General features: G+C 37.6%; 1 protein-coding gene across 2 annotated transcripts in view; it reads right to left on the reverse strand.

The window, feature by feature from the left end:
* The window catches only part of ADAMTS19 (ADAM metallopeptidase with thrombospondin type 1 motif 19), a 252739-nt gene that overhangs the window by 20835 nt on the left and 213498 nt on the right, over window positions 1-18406 (reverse strand). For both annotated transcript variants that reach the window (XM_032336832.1, XM_032336831.1), the window contains 3 exons: window positions 18237-18390; window positions 7357-7492; window positions 1745-1949 (listed from right to left, as the gene is read on the reverse strand). In XM_032336832.1, the coding sequence (XP_032192723.1) occupies window positions 1745-1949; window positions 7357-7492; window positions 18237-18390 (495 nt within the window). The remainder of the gene's footprint in view (window positions 1-1744; window positions 1950-7356; window positions 7493-18236; window positions 18391-18406) is intronic.

The following is an 18406-nucleotide window of genomic DNA, read 5'->3' on the forward strand; positions in this document are numbered from 1 at the left end:
TAAAGTGGACTGCATGTGTAACTTGGCATTTTAATATTTATTTTTATTTTTTTGCACTTGGAACTAACCCTGTTTCATAAAGTCAAATTTTAAATTAAAAAATGAGAGATATTTTTTTAATTGGTAGACTGCATTGAGGCATACTATTGCTCCCACCTGCTGTCAAAAATCTGTATAGAATATTTCTGGCCTATTTCCTCCTAAAAAGTTTGCAAAAAATGTTATAGTTTGGCTGGAGGTGGGGTGTGTTCCTTTGCTAGTGTGAATCTTCTCTCCAGATCCAACTGATTGATTCTGATGTAAAGTTAGATACTATATTCGTTGTCAAAAGTATACTTTGTCAATGAAAAAGGATCTGTTAAACAGCAAGGTATAGCCCAGAAAAGGAAACCAACAGAAAGTCACACTACTTGCTAATGTACTTTGGCGGGAGGGAGGGAGAGTTTAGGTTAATTGAAGAATTTTCCCGAACCTTATTACCTAAGCTACTTTATCCTTGTTTTCAAAAGACTGGCTACTCATTGTAAACTAGCATTTTCCACTTGTCAATTTTACATGCTATCTTATAGTCTGAGATTTAAGCATATGAATGATTCTGCTGTGTTTGTGCGTGCATGTGTCTGCACACATGTGTGGGTGTGTAAGGATGTGTGTGTGTGTGTGTGTGCGTGCATGTGGCCACCTCTTCACCTAAAATGCTTCAGAGCAGCTAGAAAATCAAAGTAATAACTGGTGTTGATTATGATGCACAGATATACATCATGATAACAGAAAAGAAACATACAGTTGGGTGTGGAACACACCTGTGCTCGCCACACAACACGTTAATGGGTATGCGGTGCAGTGAGTGGGCCAGCACTGGGTTCAAACCTCCCAGCTCCCACTCAGATAGTGTTTTGGGTAAACTGTGAATGTCTCTGGGCTGTATTATAAAATGGTGAAGCTACTAACCTTCTTGGATTGGTGACTAAACATAAATGATATCCTAAATAAGAAATAAAAACAGAGTACTTGCTTACAGGAGATGATTGTTAAATATTAACATCCTTTCTCCTTTCCCTTTTAAATGCTCAGGGATAGAGAGTGAATCAAATGCGTATTAACATTTCTGCCCACTAAAGAGTGTACTCATGATACATAAATGAAAAAGCAGCATTCTAAAATGAACATAGGGGCGCCTGGGTGGCTCAGTGGGTTGGGCCGCTGCCTTTGGCTCGGGTCATGATCTCAGGGTCCTGGGATCGAGCCCCACATCGAGCTCTCTGCTCGGCAGGGAGCCTGCTTAAAAATTAAAAAATAAATAAATAAAATAAAATAAAATAAAATGAACATAAAATTTGTTCTTATGTTAAAATACTGACCGAATGAAGAATAAATGTTTTTTTGTTTGCAAAATTATATGTAATGAGTATATTCTTTATTTTTTACAAGATTTTATTTATTTATTTGAGAGGGTGAGAGAGAGAGCACAGAGGGAGAGGGAGAAGCAAGCTCCCCATTGACCCGATAGTCCTTAGTGGGACTCAAACCCAGGATCCTGAGATCATGACCTGAGCCGCAGGCAGACGCTTAACTGACTGAACCACCCGGGTGCCCTGTATATGACTTTTATTATCAGAAAAATTAAGAGATGGTATTGCACTGCTCTGCACAAAGATTCAGCATGCAACAGCCCACGCCCTCACACAAGTTGAGAGTCAGAGGACAGCAAGGACAAGGGAAGAGATGGCAGCACGCGCCGCACCTCAGACCACACTCCTGCCTCCCACACGGTCATGCAGTCCTGGCCCTCGCAGCGCTGGGCAGAGGCAGGCTTAGGTCCCGCACAGTCCCTCTCCCGGGCCCTGATCAGAGTCCCGTTGCTCATTTGTTGGGTACATGCCACTTGTCTGCTCTGCGTGCCTTTCCCACAAGTCCGTGAGCAGGGGGTCCATTCTGTCATCATCCATCTAAAAGTAAAGCAAGAACCACTGAAACTGGTTGAAAGATACCAATCCATTGTGTATCTTGTCATGTCTGGAGTCAAAATTTGCACAGTGACTTCTACCTTGTTTTTTTTTTTCCTTCTTCTTCTTTCTTTCTTTTGTTTTTTAATAGTTTTCTCTAAAACACATGTGTTTTTCTCTCACTTTGAGTTCTCTGTATTTCGAATCTCTGTCTTAAAATCTCAAAGACTTAGATTTGGTCCGCGCCATACTCCATGCTCTTCCTGTTACAGCTTATCACACTGGCCACACTGAGAAACCCAGTACGTACCTAACTGCTAACACACAGAAGTTATTCCTGTTCTTTGTGTTTTAAGTCTTCACAATAATTCCAAGTGTTAGCAGCTACGACTATTGTGGCCTTTTACAGAGAGGGAAACCAAGGCAAGGGGAGATTTTTTTTAGCAACTTACCAAGGGTCACAAGGTTGTAGAGTCAGAAATTGCAAGGAGGCTGTAGATGAACTCACCGTGAGACAAACAGAGATATGAGCAAGGTAACAGAGCCCTGTCCCTGAGAATGACCCTCTTACCTGGAGGAAGCAATCGTTAGTACATCAATAATGGCTTGCAACAAGATTCCTGGGTCTGGTCCATATCCTCCGGATAAAGCTATGGAAGCTTCCTCCAGTTGGCTTCTATGTAGTGGCCATGGAATCAAGACACTGGAGGCCAGTGACTAAACATGAAGCGACCTCATTTCCGAGGTCCTCAAGAACTCCAAATCTTTTTCTTGAATTTCACTGATTCAGTGATTCTGCCAATACATAGGCATTTTAACACCTAGATGGACATCCTTTCCTCAAACAATCCTCAGGGCAGTGAGGATATCTACGATCACTTTCATTTCTAATGAGTTGGGATATAGCCTAAGGATCACATATCTACGATCACTTTCATTTCTAATGAGTTGGGATATAGCCTAAGGACCACTAATTTAAACACCTCCCCAAATTTATTTTGGGAAGAACCAAGGCCTGTGCCAGAAAATTGACTCGTGGTTCTTGTCAGTAAAACATTCTTGCATTCCCCATTATTAGGTCAACCCTATAGCGGGGGAATCCAAATCTACCCCAAACTACCTGCACAATCCTATTTCAGCACAATGCAGGACAGTCAAAGTCCTGAGCTTAATTCTGGGTTCCTTACTAGCTGTGCACATTCACAGTACAATACTCACAGCTGTGAAGTTTCCATCTTGTCCTTTGTAGAAGTGTTTATTATTATACTGTCTGCTATACAATAGGGACCCAGTATGTAGTATATACTATGTATGTTACAGTATATTTATAGGTAATTTATACTAACTCATTTCTCTAGCTTCATCTCTCATTTGTTTGGAAAAGAAACCATATGCTCAGCTTGCTCCTCAAACTCTTTCTATTTTCACCACATGGTACCTGTTTAGGGATTGTCAACCGCCTGGATTCTTGACAGTCAGTTCCAAATCCCTTCCTCCATCCAACCCACAACAACTGTGCTCTCCTTCTCCCTCTGGCACCTGGCCTGTGGCTCTCACACAGCATTTGTTAGATATTCCCTAGGGAAGTGGAGGCGTTCGCATTCTCCCTACATACTTTGCCCTTCTTCTCCTGATTAGTATATGAACTCTTTAAAGGCAGAGATCAATGTCTTATACTTCTTTGCATCCATGACACATTGCATACAATAGTGTGTCATTAAACATTTCTCAAATTGGTATTTGTGTCTATGTTTTACAGAAATAGCATCGATTTCTCCAAATTTCCTTAAGCCCATATGTTCCTGGCAATAATCCAAAGTTTGGAAAGTCACATCACATACAATCTAGTTTTCTCATCTGTACAATGGCTTAATTCTAAATGATTTTATGCTTCTATTTCTGAAAAGGAAAAAAAAATCCTGATAACATTTGCATTCTAGTATTCCCTCTAATAAAGTTCTTGTCCCTGGTCTATCAAGTATGATGCTGATCTACCATTTTGCTTGGCAGTCCCCTAGTGGATTTTTTTTTTTTTAAGATTTTATTTATTTATTTGCCAGAGAGAGAAAGAGCAAGAGGGTGAGCACAAACAGGAGAACAGCGGGCAGGGGCAGAAGTAGGCTCCCTGCTGAGCCAGGAGCCAGAAGTGGGACTTGATCCCAGGACCCTGGCATCATGACCTGAGCCCGCGGCAGATGCTTAATGGACTGAGCCACCCAGGCATTCCTCCCCTGGTGGATTTTTCCTAAAGTATTTATCTTCCAAATTTATTTAGTTTCTGATTCATCTTTCTACATGTGGATACACAGGTTATAAGCACAATTTAAACCCATGTACGTACTTTTCCCTCCAATTATGGAACCACAAGTATTTGCAATTTCATGGAATCCCATATTTTTTTAAATAAAATAAATCTTTAGAGATCTTCAGTATGATGATAAAAGTCACTTTTTCTTTTTTTAAAAAAATCATTTATTTATTTATTTATTTGAGAGAGAGAGAGAGAGAGAGAGAGAGAGAGCGCGCTTGTGCATACAAGCATGAGCCAGGGGGAGCAGGGTGGGAACAGGGAGATAGTCTCTAGTAGACTTAGAGCTGAGCATGGAGCCCAATATGAGGCTCCATCACATGGCCCTGAGGTCTTGACCTGAACAGAAACCAAGAGTGGGACACTTACTCCACTGAGCCATCCAGGTGCCCCAAAAGTTACTTTTTCCATTTCTTGTGAAAGCTCCTCAAAAATAAGCATAGAATGTAAAACATATTCCAATAAAGCCCTTTGTATTTTAGAATTAATCTAATTTGGAATTATCCCATTTTCTTATCTTTAAGATTCCTTCTTCCAAAGCTATTTACTAGTGCATTGATATATTTTGTATTTGGCACATAGAGTCCCATCAGTCTACTTAGTGACTTTTTCAATACATGTAAATGGAAGTAAGAATGTTTCTTGCTAGGGTAGGGAAAAAGAAGAGGCAGGAAAACTAAAGGTTATGTTATGCCAATAAGTCACAGAAAGTTTTCCTCCATGAGCCCTAATAATTGCTCATGTCCATTTCTTACTTTTCAGTATTTTAGTTAACCTCACTGACATTGCTTCTTGGTGGTTTGCAATATATTGACTTCTTTTCCAAGAGAAGGAAGATAATAATCTCTAACAAAAAAGACATCCAGTGTCCAGCTGCAAAAATTTCTCACTCAGAAATGTAGTGACCTTTCAAAACTATTCATTTTACCAAGTCTAATATTAGCAAGGCAGTTTCCCACAAGATAGCTGAGGTCAGTGATGAACAATAAATGGTGTGTATTGTACATTCTGATCCTCTACAGACCAAGTTAGGAAGTGACAAATATGCTCTAGTCCTCAAATCCAACTCCTCCAGGATTCCTGATAAATCAGAAAAAGGCAATGCTCGTTCCTCCAAATGGAAAAATTATATGGTATATGAAACAAATGGTGTTTTGAAATATTTTAGCAAATTATTTAACACAAGATAAATTAGCATTTTAATATCTATTAAAAGAGGTAAAGAAAAAGATAATTCTTAGGAATGGTAAGAACTAAAATGATCCTGGTTCTTTAGCTGATGGGGCAAAGGCCAAAACCCTGCTTTTAAATCTCTCCAGCCCTGAACAGAAAGGAGTCAAAGATCTGACTGCAGGTACCAATAATTCCCTACATCACTTTTCCTGTTGATTACTATATCGCCTCAGAAAAAAGCTTAATTAGTTCATTTTACTTATGAAGTTAGCCGAAAAGCAGACGGCGAGGTAGGTAGAATGGGAATAACGTTACTAAGAGTCTGCTCATGGGCTTTTCTCTTTTTGAACATCCTTTCACACATCATTCTTCTGTCCTGTTCCTTAGAAGGACAGGGGGGTTGGGGAGGGACAAGAATATTGGAGCAGGAACACAAAGGAAAGAAAAAGTTGATAATCAGCTTTTGTCACCTTAAATACACCAAATCTATAGAAAAACAAGCCTTGGAATTTCAGCATTGGAAAGGAAGAAAGGATTTTCCAAATTCTTTTAAGCTCTCATTAACATAGCATGAGCTGGATCTGAAGGGCTTAAAAACTGAGTTTTGTAATAAACCAGAAACAAAGGGAACTCAGGATCAGTGCTACATCCGAGGTGGGGAGGGCAGGGGGGACCAGAAGAACCCAGCATTAGCCTGGATGACACTAATTCCCAAAGAGATTAAGACAGAAAGGTTTAAATATAGTCAATTGGCAACTTTGTTCCTCCTCTCTCTATACTTACTCACTGTGGTAGAGCATCAGAAAGAATATTCTATTAGTTACAGACCAGCACAAAGCTACAGATTCTTTGCACATCTGAGATGCAGGACAGGCAAATCCACTGCAATTCCAAGGCAGGAGCCATTGAGAGGGGAGCTCAGTCTTTGTGTGGCTCCCTGGGAACTCAATACTACAGTCTTACTCACTGAGCCTAAACAGATCTCTGAGTGTCAAGACTCAACAGACGTCCCTAACCCTAGATTCCAGAGGAATCAATGCAGGCTCATACTCTTTTCATTATTCTTTCTCTGAAAGCTTTTAGGACCTTTGACACTGGGGTCAGTCCCACTGAAGCCCATTAATTTTTATATGAAGCACATGGATTTTCAAGGAGCCCTATGATGGGAACCACTCCAAGCAGTCTTGCCCCTAGCTCACTTCCAAATTAGACTCAGGTTCCTCGTCTCTGCAGGTTACTAAGGCATAGTCTTCTTTCTACACCATTTTCAGCTGCTCAGCATCCCCATCTTACTTCCTACTCAAGAGTTTCTTGCCTACTTTGTAATCTCATTGCGGAAGTCACAGAAGACCAAAACGGCTGACTGTTCTGTAACTAGGACCCAGCATGGGAATCCAGTGGACAGAGGTCAGGAATGGGGCAGTCAGACTGGGAGCTCTGGGAGAGAAAGTGAGGAGGCAGTCTCAGGAACAGGAGGACAACACTGTCCCTGGTGTCCTGGGCGGGACTGGGTCCGAGCCAGTTCTGCTTTGGTTTATATCATCCTTGGCAAGTTCTAACACATCATTTCAAAGAACTGGAGAACAACTAGTTAAATTCAACCTGTAACCAGATTTTTGAAGAAGTGACCAACAGATTATCACATAATTTTAATTATACCTCATCTGTCCCACTTAGTTGTTTTCACGCTGTGGAGAATACAATGAAAGTGGAGGGAAATCCTAGCTTGCCTTGCCGCTTTTATTCTCTTTCCATTCAGGCAATGATCTGTCTTTCCTAGACCTTGCCGGTCTAAAACCCTGAATTTTGGTACATATTCCTTTGCACTGTCTTTAGGAAAAAGTGAGTTTGTTAATATTTTGAGTATGTTTTGAATGCCAGTAAATAAGTGGCCACGTGGAGCTTTCACAGTGGGTGGGACATGGTTACCTTGTTTGGCATGGCTGTTCATGGCACTTGCGAATCTGCGGCTCAGGCTTGGTTAAGTATTTGCACTTCTTGCTGTCCACGATGCTGATGTTTTTGTTCATAATTTTTGTGCAAGACACCGTTGTCTTCCTTTCTCCTGCAAAGAGCAAACAAACAAACAAATAAACAACAAAAAAAAACAAAAAGAAATTATAGGTCTTTATGTAAATGATTTAGAGGATATGTATAGGCTTGCTGTAATTTTCAGACTTCGGAAGGAATTTTAAGTTATATCAGTGAAGATATTACTTATCATTTACATAAAAATGCATCTCTAGGCTTAAGGGAGATAAATGGTTATTTTTTCCTCATTAGAAATTAAATGGCAGAGAATCTGAGTGGCTCAGTCGGTTGAGTGTCTGACTCTTTTTTTTTCCTTTTTTTTAAGATTTTACTTATTTATTTGACAGAGATCACAAGTAGGCAGAGAGACAGGCAGGTGGGGGAGGGGGGAAGCAGGCTCCCTGCTGAGCAGAAAGCCCAATGCAGAACTCAATCCCAGAACTCTGGGATCATAACCTGACTGGAAGGCACAGGCTTTAACCTACTGAGCCACCCAGGCGCCCCAAGTGTCCAACTCTTGATTGCAGGGTCATGATCTCAAGCCCTTTGTCAGGCTCCGCATTCAGAACAGAATCTGCTGGAGATTGTCTCATTCCCTCTCCCTCTGCCCTCCCGCAGCTGGCACATGTGCGTGTGTGCTCTCTCTCTAATATAAACTAATAAATCTTAAAAAAAAATAAAAATATTAAATAACAAGTTTTATATTCCCAAGGGATTGTGGCAGCATAAGTTGCCAAGACATTAATTAAATTTGTTAGTAAAGACTATGCCATCTTTTAGCATTAAGTGGTGGAAAGCTGTAATTTGCAACCTGTATGCCTTCATGACAGCACATTCTAGAAATCCTCATTCCCTGTTTATTGTGACATGCTCTAAGAAAAGCCATGGGACTCCTGGTATTTTTCATCAGATTTCAAAAAAATGGCTTTTCTACTTTGTTAGGATAAACTCTGATTACCGGAGGTAAAAATGACGACTTGCATGGTGTATTTATTTTTATCTGGGTACTTTATGTACACTTACTTGACAAGATTTTTATCTACCTAAAGAGCCTATTACACATGTGCTAATTCTCTTTCTCTACTTGACAAGATTTTTATCTTCCACCTAAAGAGCCTATTACACATGTGCTAATTCTCTTTCTCTACAAGAGTCTAAATATCTATATAAGATTTCATAATCTAATTTAACTGATTGGCATTATGAAGTAATTAAATCAACAAACAATTTTAAAGCCAGATGGGTCATGAAGGATTAGGAAAATAATCACAAGTCTTTTGGGTCTCTACTGCAAGGCCATTAGTTAGGGTCCGATGACTGCCATGCCGTGATAATTAGGAAGCTCAGAGTATTCATGCCGCTTGTGCCAAATATCACAGCCGGGGCGGGTAGCAGAGAAGTCACTCTGTCCTCTAATTAACAGAGCGGGAAGGCTGGTGTCAAGAAAGAAGGAAAGAAAGAATGTAGAGAGAGGGCTACTTTGAATAGTTTTTAGGTATTTTCTGCTCTGACCTGAATGGGGGATGGGAAGAAGCAACAGGGTGAAGAAGGCAGGAGAGCAGGTATAGGTTTAGGACCTTTCCTTCCTTTGCCACTCAACAACACTGGGGCACAGTCCCAGGACAATTTGTAGCCTTCAAAAAAATGACTACTTCTCTCCTTTCTTTCTTCCTCGCCATGTGTGTGTAGTAACTAATAATCATAACTCTGATTATTGCATACTATGTTATTGAAACCATAGTTTTATCTTCAGTTGTATCTCCTAGCACAGGCAGCACAATGTTGGCCGATTATGCCCTATCTGGAGAATTCCAGGTCTGGTGCAATGCAACTTATTCTATGGGTGCTCAACTGAGACAACAGGGTGCCAGGTAGGTAAAGGGTCCTTTCCCAGATTGGCAAAGAGAATGGAGGATGAATTGTAGGACTTTATGGCTAGTTGCTTACGTAAATGAACATCTCCACTTGGAAGTCCTCTAAGCCTGCTCTGTGCACCCCACACAGTCAGGGAAGCTGATGGGAACTGGCAGAGAAGAGGCCACATTTCATGCCCGGGGTAAATACTTAGGGGCTGCCCAGGTTCTTCCCTGATCGGTCAAGAAGGGGAGGAGTGTGGCATCAAATTTTACGCATAAGAAGTGTTCAATACCTACCAATTTCAGTTTTTAAATAAACTGCAGAAAAAACAGACATGGCTTATGTTCATTCTTTCACAGAGAAAAACCAGCCTCACGAGGTAATGAGTTACTTAAGTGTAAAAAATTGGGACCAGGATTTTGGTTAACTTCCTCCTAGTTTCCTACATTCCAGGGGCTCCCTTATGACCCAATGCACATACTAAATAGATATTGTAAAAATTCTGTATAACGTTAACAGATGTTCAGTACAACTTCTACATTCTGATGATGCCTACTTTAAAGGAGGATTAACATATGCATTATTCTCATCAAATATAAATGTTAGCTCTAATATCTAATTTAACACCTTCCAGTTCATAAAACACTCTTTTGCATTATAGATGGAATTGCCTAAACTAACTTAAATAGTGGTTTTCCTGACAACTACACTACAAAAAAATGACCAACAGACATTATCCAGAAACGTTTTGCTGAACATATAGGTAGTCATGAGGTGAATAACTCAGAACTAATTACACAGCATTTTTTAATGAAAATACATAACTTTGGTTACTACCCTAGAGCTAACATGTTAAGCTCTTGAAAAAAATCCTTTAAGTGTAAGTGTTGATATGTCAAAAGAGACCCAGATACCTGTGTTGTTTCAGGAATCACCTTGGTGTTCTAAGAAAGTAGATAGGCATATGATTGTGAATTGGGACTTCTCCGTCCACAGTGTAGCAAGGAAGTTCGCATCACACATGTTTTAGCTGATAGGATAAGCCTGGCTCTATTTTTTAAAAATTTCATTGAATGAAAACAACAGAATTGGAGGGACGAAACCTATTGCCCATCTACAGGCACACCATGCCTATGAAAATACAACTAGATTGTAAAGCCATATGGAAATGTTATTGTTTGACTTTTTTCTTTTATATATTTTTATGTTCCAGCCAACACAGGAAATTTCCATTCTAGCATCTAGGAGCAGTATTTACAATGCATTCAATATTGTGGAACCTAGGGACGGGCAGAGAGTGATGAAGTACTGGCTTTCTGCCTGAACCAGGAGTAGCTGCATGCTGTTGACAGTGTATTATTTGCTTTACGGCAATTAACTTCACCTCAGGGTCATTCCCATTAAATAAGTATTGGGGAAATCAGTTTCGATGTTCTGAATACAATTAGGAATAAAAGAACATAACCATTATGCAATTGGTCTCATTACCGAGTAATGGGCACAATCTGAAAACGAAGGGTGATTTTTATGTATTGACTCTTTTGTTGTTCTCTGAAGATACTTGATGAAGACTAGATATTAGATGGGGTGCCTTCTTTTCCAGTCTCAGAAAGTATTTAACCCCAAGAAATGGATATTTTTAATAAAAATATGTTCTAGCCATGTAGATCACATTTCTCAAACTGGCATCATAAATAAAGAAACATGTTCTTGGGAGTGTGTTCATTGTTTCAATAGACAGCATCGAAATCCCCTCTATCTTAATGGACACCACAAATTTTAAATAAAATTCTGAACCTCTATAGGACGAAGACTATATATATATTCATTTGTCTTTATAATTTTCCCTCAAATTATGTATTTCTTTATTTTCTATCAAATTAACAATAGCCAGCAAATAAGTGAAACCAAAGTAACTTTTTTAATGAGGATGACGGGCTTTTTTCTGAGCACTTCTTAGAAATATGTAAAATGCAGGTTTTTTTAAAGCATACATATTTTAACTTGGACGTCTCCCAAAATTATGCATGCCATATAATTCTTAGCCATTTTTTTTTGATATTTCTATAAAAATTTTCCCTCAGGACTTAGGTTTAATGTTAAAATGACTATTTCATCCTTTTTAGTGAAAATATTTTTATTTTGTATTGTTTACAACACCCAATATATAACCCAACCTGACCTCATCATTTTCATGCACATAAACAGCTTAATGGTATCCCATAACTTTCAAGACAAATTTCACTCGAATGCTAGCATAACACTCAGGAATCTTCATGCACTAACTTCTTTCTATAAAAAAGTGAAAAAAGGGCCAAAGTATCTCTCATTCCTTGATCCTCCTATTTTGAACCCTAGAAATAAGCATTCTCATAAACCTCAGTGCCTTTGCACGTATGCATATCCCTGGAATAATTTCTACATCTTCCCATATCACTCTGCACAGTGATTTTATTATTAGCTGATGCCTACTAAATGAACAGTGAATCTTCTAAAAGCAGAAAGCACTCATCATTGGGCCACTCAGAAATAGTGAATGCATAGAAGGCATTGGTAAAGGAATCAACGAGTGAAGTACAAGAATGTAAGTCAAGGCCAAAAAGTGCTTTCTGTTCTAAGAGGTTCATCTCAAGACTATTTCCTAAAATGGTGAAAACCATTTGCAAAACAAATGACCAATTACGGGGATAGTTATCTATGGCATTTTCAGCTAATGAATTATGTACATATTAAAACTCAAGTTTATAAAGAGTTTGCATTAATATAAAAATGTTCTTATTAAAGAAAGTAGTATTGAAAAAATATATTTTGGTGCATTTTCATCAGGTAATAACATTTATTATGGTGTAGGCAATGGCAATATGCCTTTAAAATGGACAATGGAAACAAACCATGCTGGCAAAATGATAGGGGTGTGTCCTCCTCAGATATGTCCCCTCATCCTCGACCTAAAGGCTTGGATCCTCCTTAGAATCTGTTCATGCACAAGGAAACCCATGTCTAAAGGATATCACAATATAAGGCCAACAAAGTGAGGGTCTTCAGCTGGTTGGGTCTGGACTAAAGGGAAGAATGTGGGATGTTGGCTTATTTCTTCCCCTTTCAAACTGTATCTATTTAGATCTCCTAGAAGCATGCTATTCATTTATTTCAAAAAAGATTACTGAATTTTGGGGCTCTTACTCTAGGTTTATATCACTAATCTCTTCACCAGCTCAAAATAAACTCTAGAGTAATACAGTTACTATATGCCGTACTGTGAAAGGCTTATTCAACGCACGACACTCAGATACCATGAAATGATAAGTTTTAATGCCTCTGAAGACCAAGATCACTTAAAACAGGTCTTTCATGTCAAAAAGAACTTTATCCGGTGAACCATACTTCTGAGGTGCCAAGATAAATTTAAAACATCCCTTCAAAGAGTTTTTAGATGCTTTAGAACACCAATGCAAAATAAATATTTATTTCCCAAATACATTTTAAGCCATTTGAAAGTAAAAGGACTAATTTAAACAGCCAATGTTAAAATACAGAATGATATATATCCTTTCAAATCATTCTAAAACTACCATTAGAATGTGAGAAGACAGTGCCAAAAAGCTTGCATATGTTATACTGTTGGAAAAATTTTCCTAAGATCACCAACCTCCATTCGATATTTAAAAATATTCCTTCTGAAAGGCTTTTTCATATCTTACAATAACTGATACTAATAAAACTAATTCAAATGCAGTGAATTAACTTTAGTTCGGCTTTTCATTCTAAAAGAGTTTGCCATTCTGATGTTAAAGATTATTACAATAAAAATTTAGCTACATGACAGTAGGTATCTTTTAAAAAAATTTCTTTTTCCCACTTATTGCAGGCAGTCTATGCCTTACGGCAGAATCCAAAAAATAACATGTCAAACATTGAAATCTTATATTGCTGTGTGGTATTTTATTTGCTCTTGCTTCATATAGTCCTGTGAAGTAAAATAGTGCCAATATGGGGTATCTGGGTGACTCAGTGGGTTAAGCCTCTGCCTTTAGCTCAGGTCATGATCCAAGGGTCCTGGGATCAAGCCCCACATCCCCTGCTTCCCCCTCCCCCTCTGCCTGCTTCTCTGCCTACTTGTGATCTCATTCTTTCTCTCTCTCTGTCAAATAAATAAATAAAATCTTAAAAAAAAAATAGTGCCATTACTTCTCTCTGCTGTTGAAGATAAATTTTGTATAAATCTGTTTCCAATGTTCTGTGCTTTGAACTCACTTTCCTCTAATTCATGTATATGCTGAAAGATTACAAACTCTGGCTATAAAATGGACAATATGAAGTTAGAAGTGATGCGATTCTTGAAATCCTGTCCATCCGCTTTATTTATGAACTGCAAAGGAAAATAATATCCAAAAGCCCAGAAATATTTTGGCACTGAAAGGAGTATGTACCCTATTAACATTGTCAGAGATAATTGAGAACTGTTGACTAAACACAATGTAACAGATTTGAAAGAGAAGGTCTATTCAAGTGCAAATCATATAAAGGTTGTGTCTAATTAGGACTATTTTACAAAATAACCCATTTGAAATAAAAAATAGGGACATATCTAAATTTTTATCAAACAGTTTATCTTTTTTTTTTTTTTTTTTTTTTATTTAAAGATTTTATTTATTTATTTGACAGACAGAGATCACAAGTAGGCAGAGAGGCAGGCAGAGAGAGAGAGGAGGAAGCAGGCTCCCCGCCGAGCAGAGAGCCCGATGCGGGACTCGATCCCAGGACCCTGAGATCATGACCTGAGCCGAAGGCAGCGGCTTAACCCACTGAGCCACCCAGGCGCCCCTATCAAACAGTTTAAATAAAACATCTCTCTGAATCCAAACAAAATTTATATGATCTCTAAGGAACATGCCCTATTTTGTGAAAAGAAATGACATGAAGCCTCTGAGCTGCTCTTGAAGGAAGTATGAGGTGTGAGGAGGAGAGATGATTTGAAGTTAGGAGTCCTGGATTCTAACGTGACCTCTACCCACACTGGGCATGTGGCCTTGAGAAGTCACTGAATCTGTATGCATTTAAATTTTCTTGTGTTAATAATTAAGCAGTTATGCTTAAAACTATCTAAAAGCCCTTCTGACTCTGGAACTTAAAAAATTTATAGCAAACCTCTGTTCATTAAAGTTTGGCAACTGGAAAAACATATTCTACGTTGTAAATGATGTGATTTTTGGGAAAAAAATGTGAATCCCCCAAATTTGTTTGTTCAAAATGAAGATTGATAAATTCTGTATGTTTACTTCTAATGTAGCTCCTATTAGACAGCAATTACAAAAGCAAGAAAAAAACGAGGCAAACAAAATTTATGGGGCAAACATTTTCCTGTCTAGACTTTAAATACAAACAGATTTTAATAATTGCCTTTCAGTGCTATACCAAGAACTCAACCTTTTTATCACTCCATTTCCCCACAGCCCACCATTGGATGGGGGCTGGTCTTTCCTGTCTCAGTTATATTAACAAGAAAATTCTAACCATATGGATTTTCATTTTCATTTTGTCTATTTATTTTTAAAGATTTTATTTATTTATTTGACACAGAGAGAGAGAGAGCACAAGAAGGGGGAGCAGCAGGGAGAGGGAAAGGGAGAAGCAGGCTCACTGAGCAGTAAGCTTGATGTGGGGTTCTATCTCAGGACCCCGGGGTCAGGACCTGAGCTGAAGGCAGACACTTAACCAACCTAGCCACCTAGTCACCCAAGAATTTCATTTTAAATGTGTTTGTTTCCATTTGTGTTTTCGTTTTTTATTTAGATAGAGGATGTGAAGCAGGACCCCCTAAGTCAAATGGCCTCTAGCATCAGTGAAGAATGGGACTCTGAGGGTGTATGAGAGGCTTAGGAGGAGGAGACAGGAAAGCAGAGGATTCCCATATCACTTGGCAATATGGGGGCCCAAGAGAAACCTGGCCTTTGAAAATGTCACCATGGAAAGGATGACAGATAACATTTTTTTTAAAACTGCTAGAGTAATTTTGACATCCTTCTGCTGTAATTACTCTATATCCTCAGGAGTGAAGTGTGTCCCATATACTCTCCTTCTCTCAATTTTCTTTTGAATCCACTTCATTTAATCTTTTTGAGCCAAAAACTTCATTAAAATTATTTTTGTCAAGGTCATCATTGACCTCTATGTTTCAAATATAATAGATCTAATAAATATATTTAGATACAATAAATAAATCTAAAAATAAATAAATAAATCTTACAATAAAGATGTTTAAATGCAATAAACACTTTTTAAAATATAATAAATATATTTAAATGTAATAGTCAATTTTCAGTCCACATTATTTTTGACTTTAAAGCTTTTGATGGAGATGATCATTCCTTCCTTCGTGTAATACTTTCTCACTTGCTTTACAGGAAAGCATTCTCTTCTACCTGCCTTTCCTGTGTTGGTGGCTACTCATTTTAATCTGCTTTGCTGGTTTCTTCTCTCTCTGAAGTCTAAATGGTAGAGTGTCCCAAGGCTCAATCCTTTAGTAGCTTCTTTTTCTTTTCACTCACTTCTTAGGTGACCAGATTTAGTCTCAGTGTTTGAAGATATCATCCATATATTTTCTATCTCTGACCTTCTCTCTTGACTACTTAACTTATAGATCATACTTGATCTCACTTAGATGTCCAAAAGGGATCTCAAACTTCTGTTGGAAATCAAACTCTTTCCTAATCTTGCTGTCCCACAGGCTTTCCTAGGTAAGGTGATGGTGACTCCATCCTACCAGTTGCTTGGCCAAAACCATCACAGTCAATCCCTGGCATCTTTCTTTCTCTCACACTCCACATCTAGTCTTTCAACATATTCTATTAGTTCTACTTTCAAAAATATACAGAACCTGACCACTTCCCCCACCTCCTCTGCTAACACTGGGGTCAGACTACAATCATCTCTTTCTTGGACTGCGGTAGTAACTTCTTAACTGATCTCTTTACTGCTACTCTTCTCTTTTTTCCATCTACTCTCAATGCAGAAATGGAAATAACTTTTAAAAACATAAAACCAGAACAAATAACTCCTTTATTCAAATCCTTCAATGGTATTTCACATCACTCAATAAAGGAAGGTCATACTAGCATTCTTACTACTCCTTACTTTACTCCTGCCTCAGAGCCTTTGCCTGGGACTCACTCTCACCAGATACCCTCATAGGTGGTGCCCATCCGCACTCACTGCAGATTTTAAATCAGTGTGATCTCCTCATTGAGACCTTTCGGATCATTATATTCTGCACCTACCCTCTCCCAAATCCCAACCCATATTTATTTCTCACTCTTGCTTAATTTTTATCATCACAATTTTATACATGTTACTTACTTATACTGTATATTTTCTGTTTCATTTTCCCCAAACACTCTCCCCCAAACACTAGTCTACTGTGTACTCTTTCCCCCCCTTGCTACAGCACACTTAGGGTATGTGTATCAATAGTTTCTTTGCCTAGAGAACAAAACTGATATTCCACTTCTGTACAAACTAGTTTATATTATACACATACATTATATTTACACATTATATTATACATTATATATGTGTATATTATACATGTATATAAATAATATATATCATACATAAATATATAATATAAACATATAATATATAATGTATGTAATATAAACTAGTTTGTTTTTGTTATATATAGACATGTGTTATAAATGAGTTTATATTATATATTATATATACTAGTTTATATTATATATTGTTATCTTATATATTATATATAATGTGCATATTATATGTATATATGTATATGTACAATACATGATATATGTATACATTATATAATTATATGTTATTTATATTATATACTATATATACTAGTTTGTTTATATTATTTATGTATTATAAACTTGTATATATAATATACATGTAACATATATATGTACATTGCATATCTATTATGTATATATTGTGCAATTTAATATAAACATATACATACATACAATATGTTACATATATGTTATAAAACTAGTTTATTTTATATATATTATATATAATATTTTAAGAATAATTTTCAATATGTAAATATTTTAAAATAATTTTAGAAGGAAGTTATTACTCATGAGCTATAAAAAGTCTGTTATTAAGTGCAAAACACAAATGAAGTACTATGCTGCTGACATATGTGATAAAAAGGCAAGCTGGGAGCCCCATGCCCTGAGATCTTGCCTTGACCTAACTGGTTCTGAGATTAAGTGACGATCTGTTTAATCTCTGGGACTCCAGGATTAAATGATTTGCTAATCTCACGTTTTATGCTGAAGCAATTTGGTTTTATTTACCTGCTAACTTCTAATACAAAAAAAAAATCTAAAATCTTTGAGTGAGATTTCAGGATACATCTCTATTTATCAAAAGTAGTTGATGGACACTTTTGAAGAATCAAAATGGAGGAACAAGGGGCATTAAATTATTTTCTTCAGGTGCTCTGTCTTTTCAAACTAAGTATGCAAATGGCACAGAAGCAAGCCCGATGTTACTCTTTCATAGCACCTTTGTATTTACTGCAGAGCTATGATTCTTGTAGGTAGATGTATCTGGAAGTTAGAACTTTGAAGATTCTATAAAAATAAAAAGTTAATACAGAAAGTAGATATAAAAGGACATATATACTGTGTGGTGCCTTGAGCAGCCCCTATAAACCAATACATTAATATTTATGTAAAGTAATGTAGTAATTAACTGTAAATGGCCTTTCTTTAACTTAATTCATACACAGTTCCGGCATTTAGGCACCACACTTGTCACAAAAAACTTTCAGTTTCCAATCCTTTAAGGAGTTTGGAATTTCAGATAAGGAGTTGCAAATGTGCCTTAATGATCAAGGATTAATCAGAAAATAGCTGCTGTTTTGATAAGATAAATGCTGGAAAATCCCTCACCTCCTCCACATGTGGCATCACAATCTTCCCAGCCTGTGTGTGTCCACATGAAAAGGGGTTCAGGTGCTTTTGAGCTCTGATTCTCTGGAAGAGGGTCTGATGGGATAGTGTATTCATAGTGAAGACCGTAATTCTGGTCCTGAAAAAGCAGCACCTATAATAAGGGAAAA

The sequence above is a fragment of the Mustela erminea genome, chromosome 3 (genome assembly GCF_009829155.1).
Source record: "Mustela erminea isolate mMusErm1 chromosome 3, mMusErm1.Pri, whole genome shotgun sequence".
Classification (NCBI taxonomy): domain Eukaryota; kingdom Metazoa; phylum Chordata; class Mammalia; order Carnivora; family Mustelidae; genus Mustela; species Mustela erminea.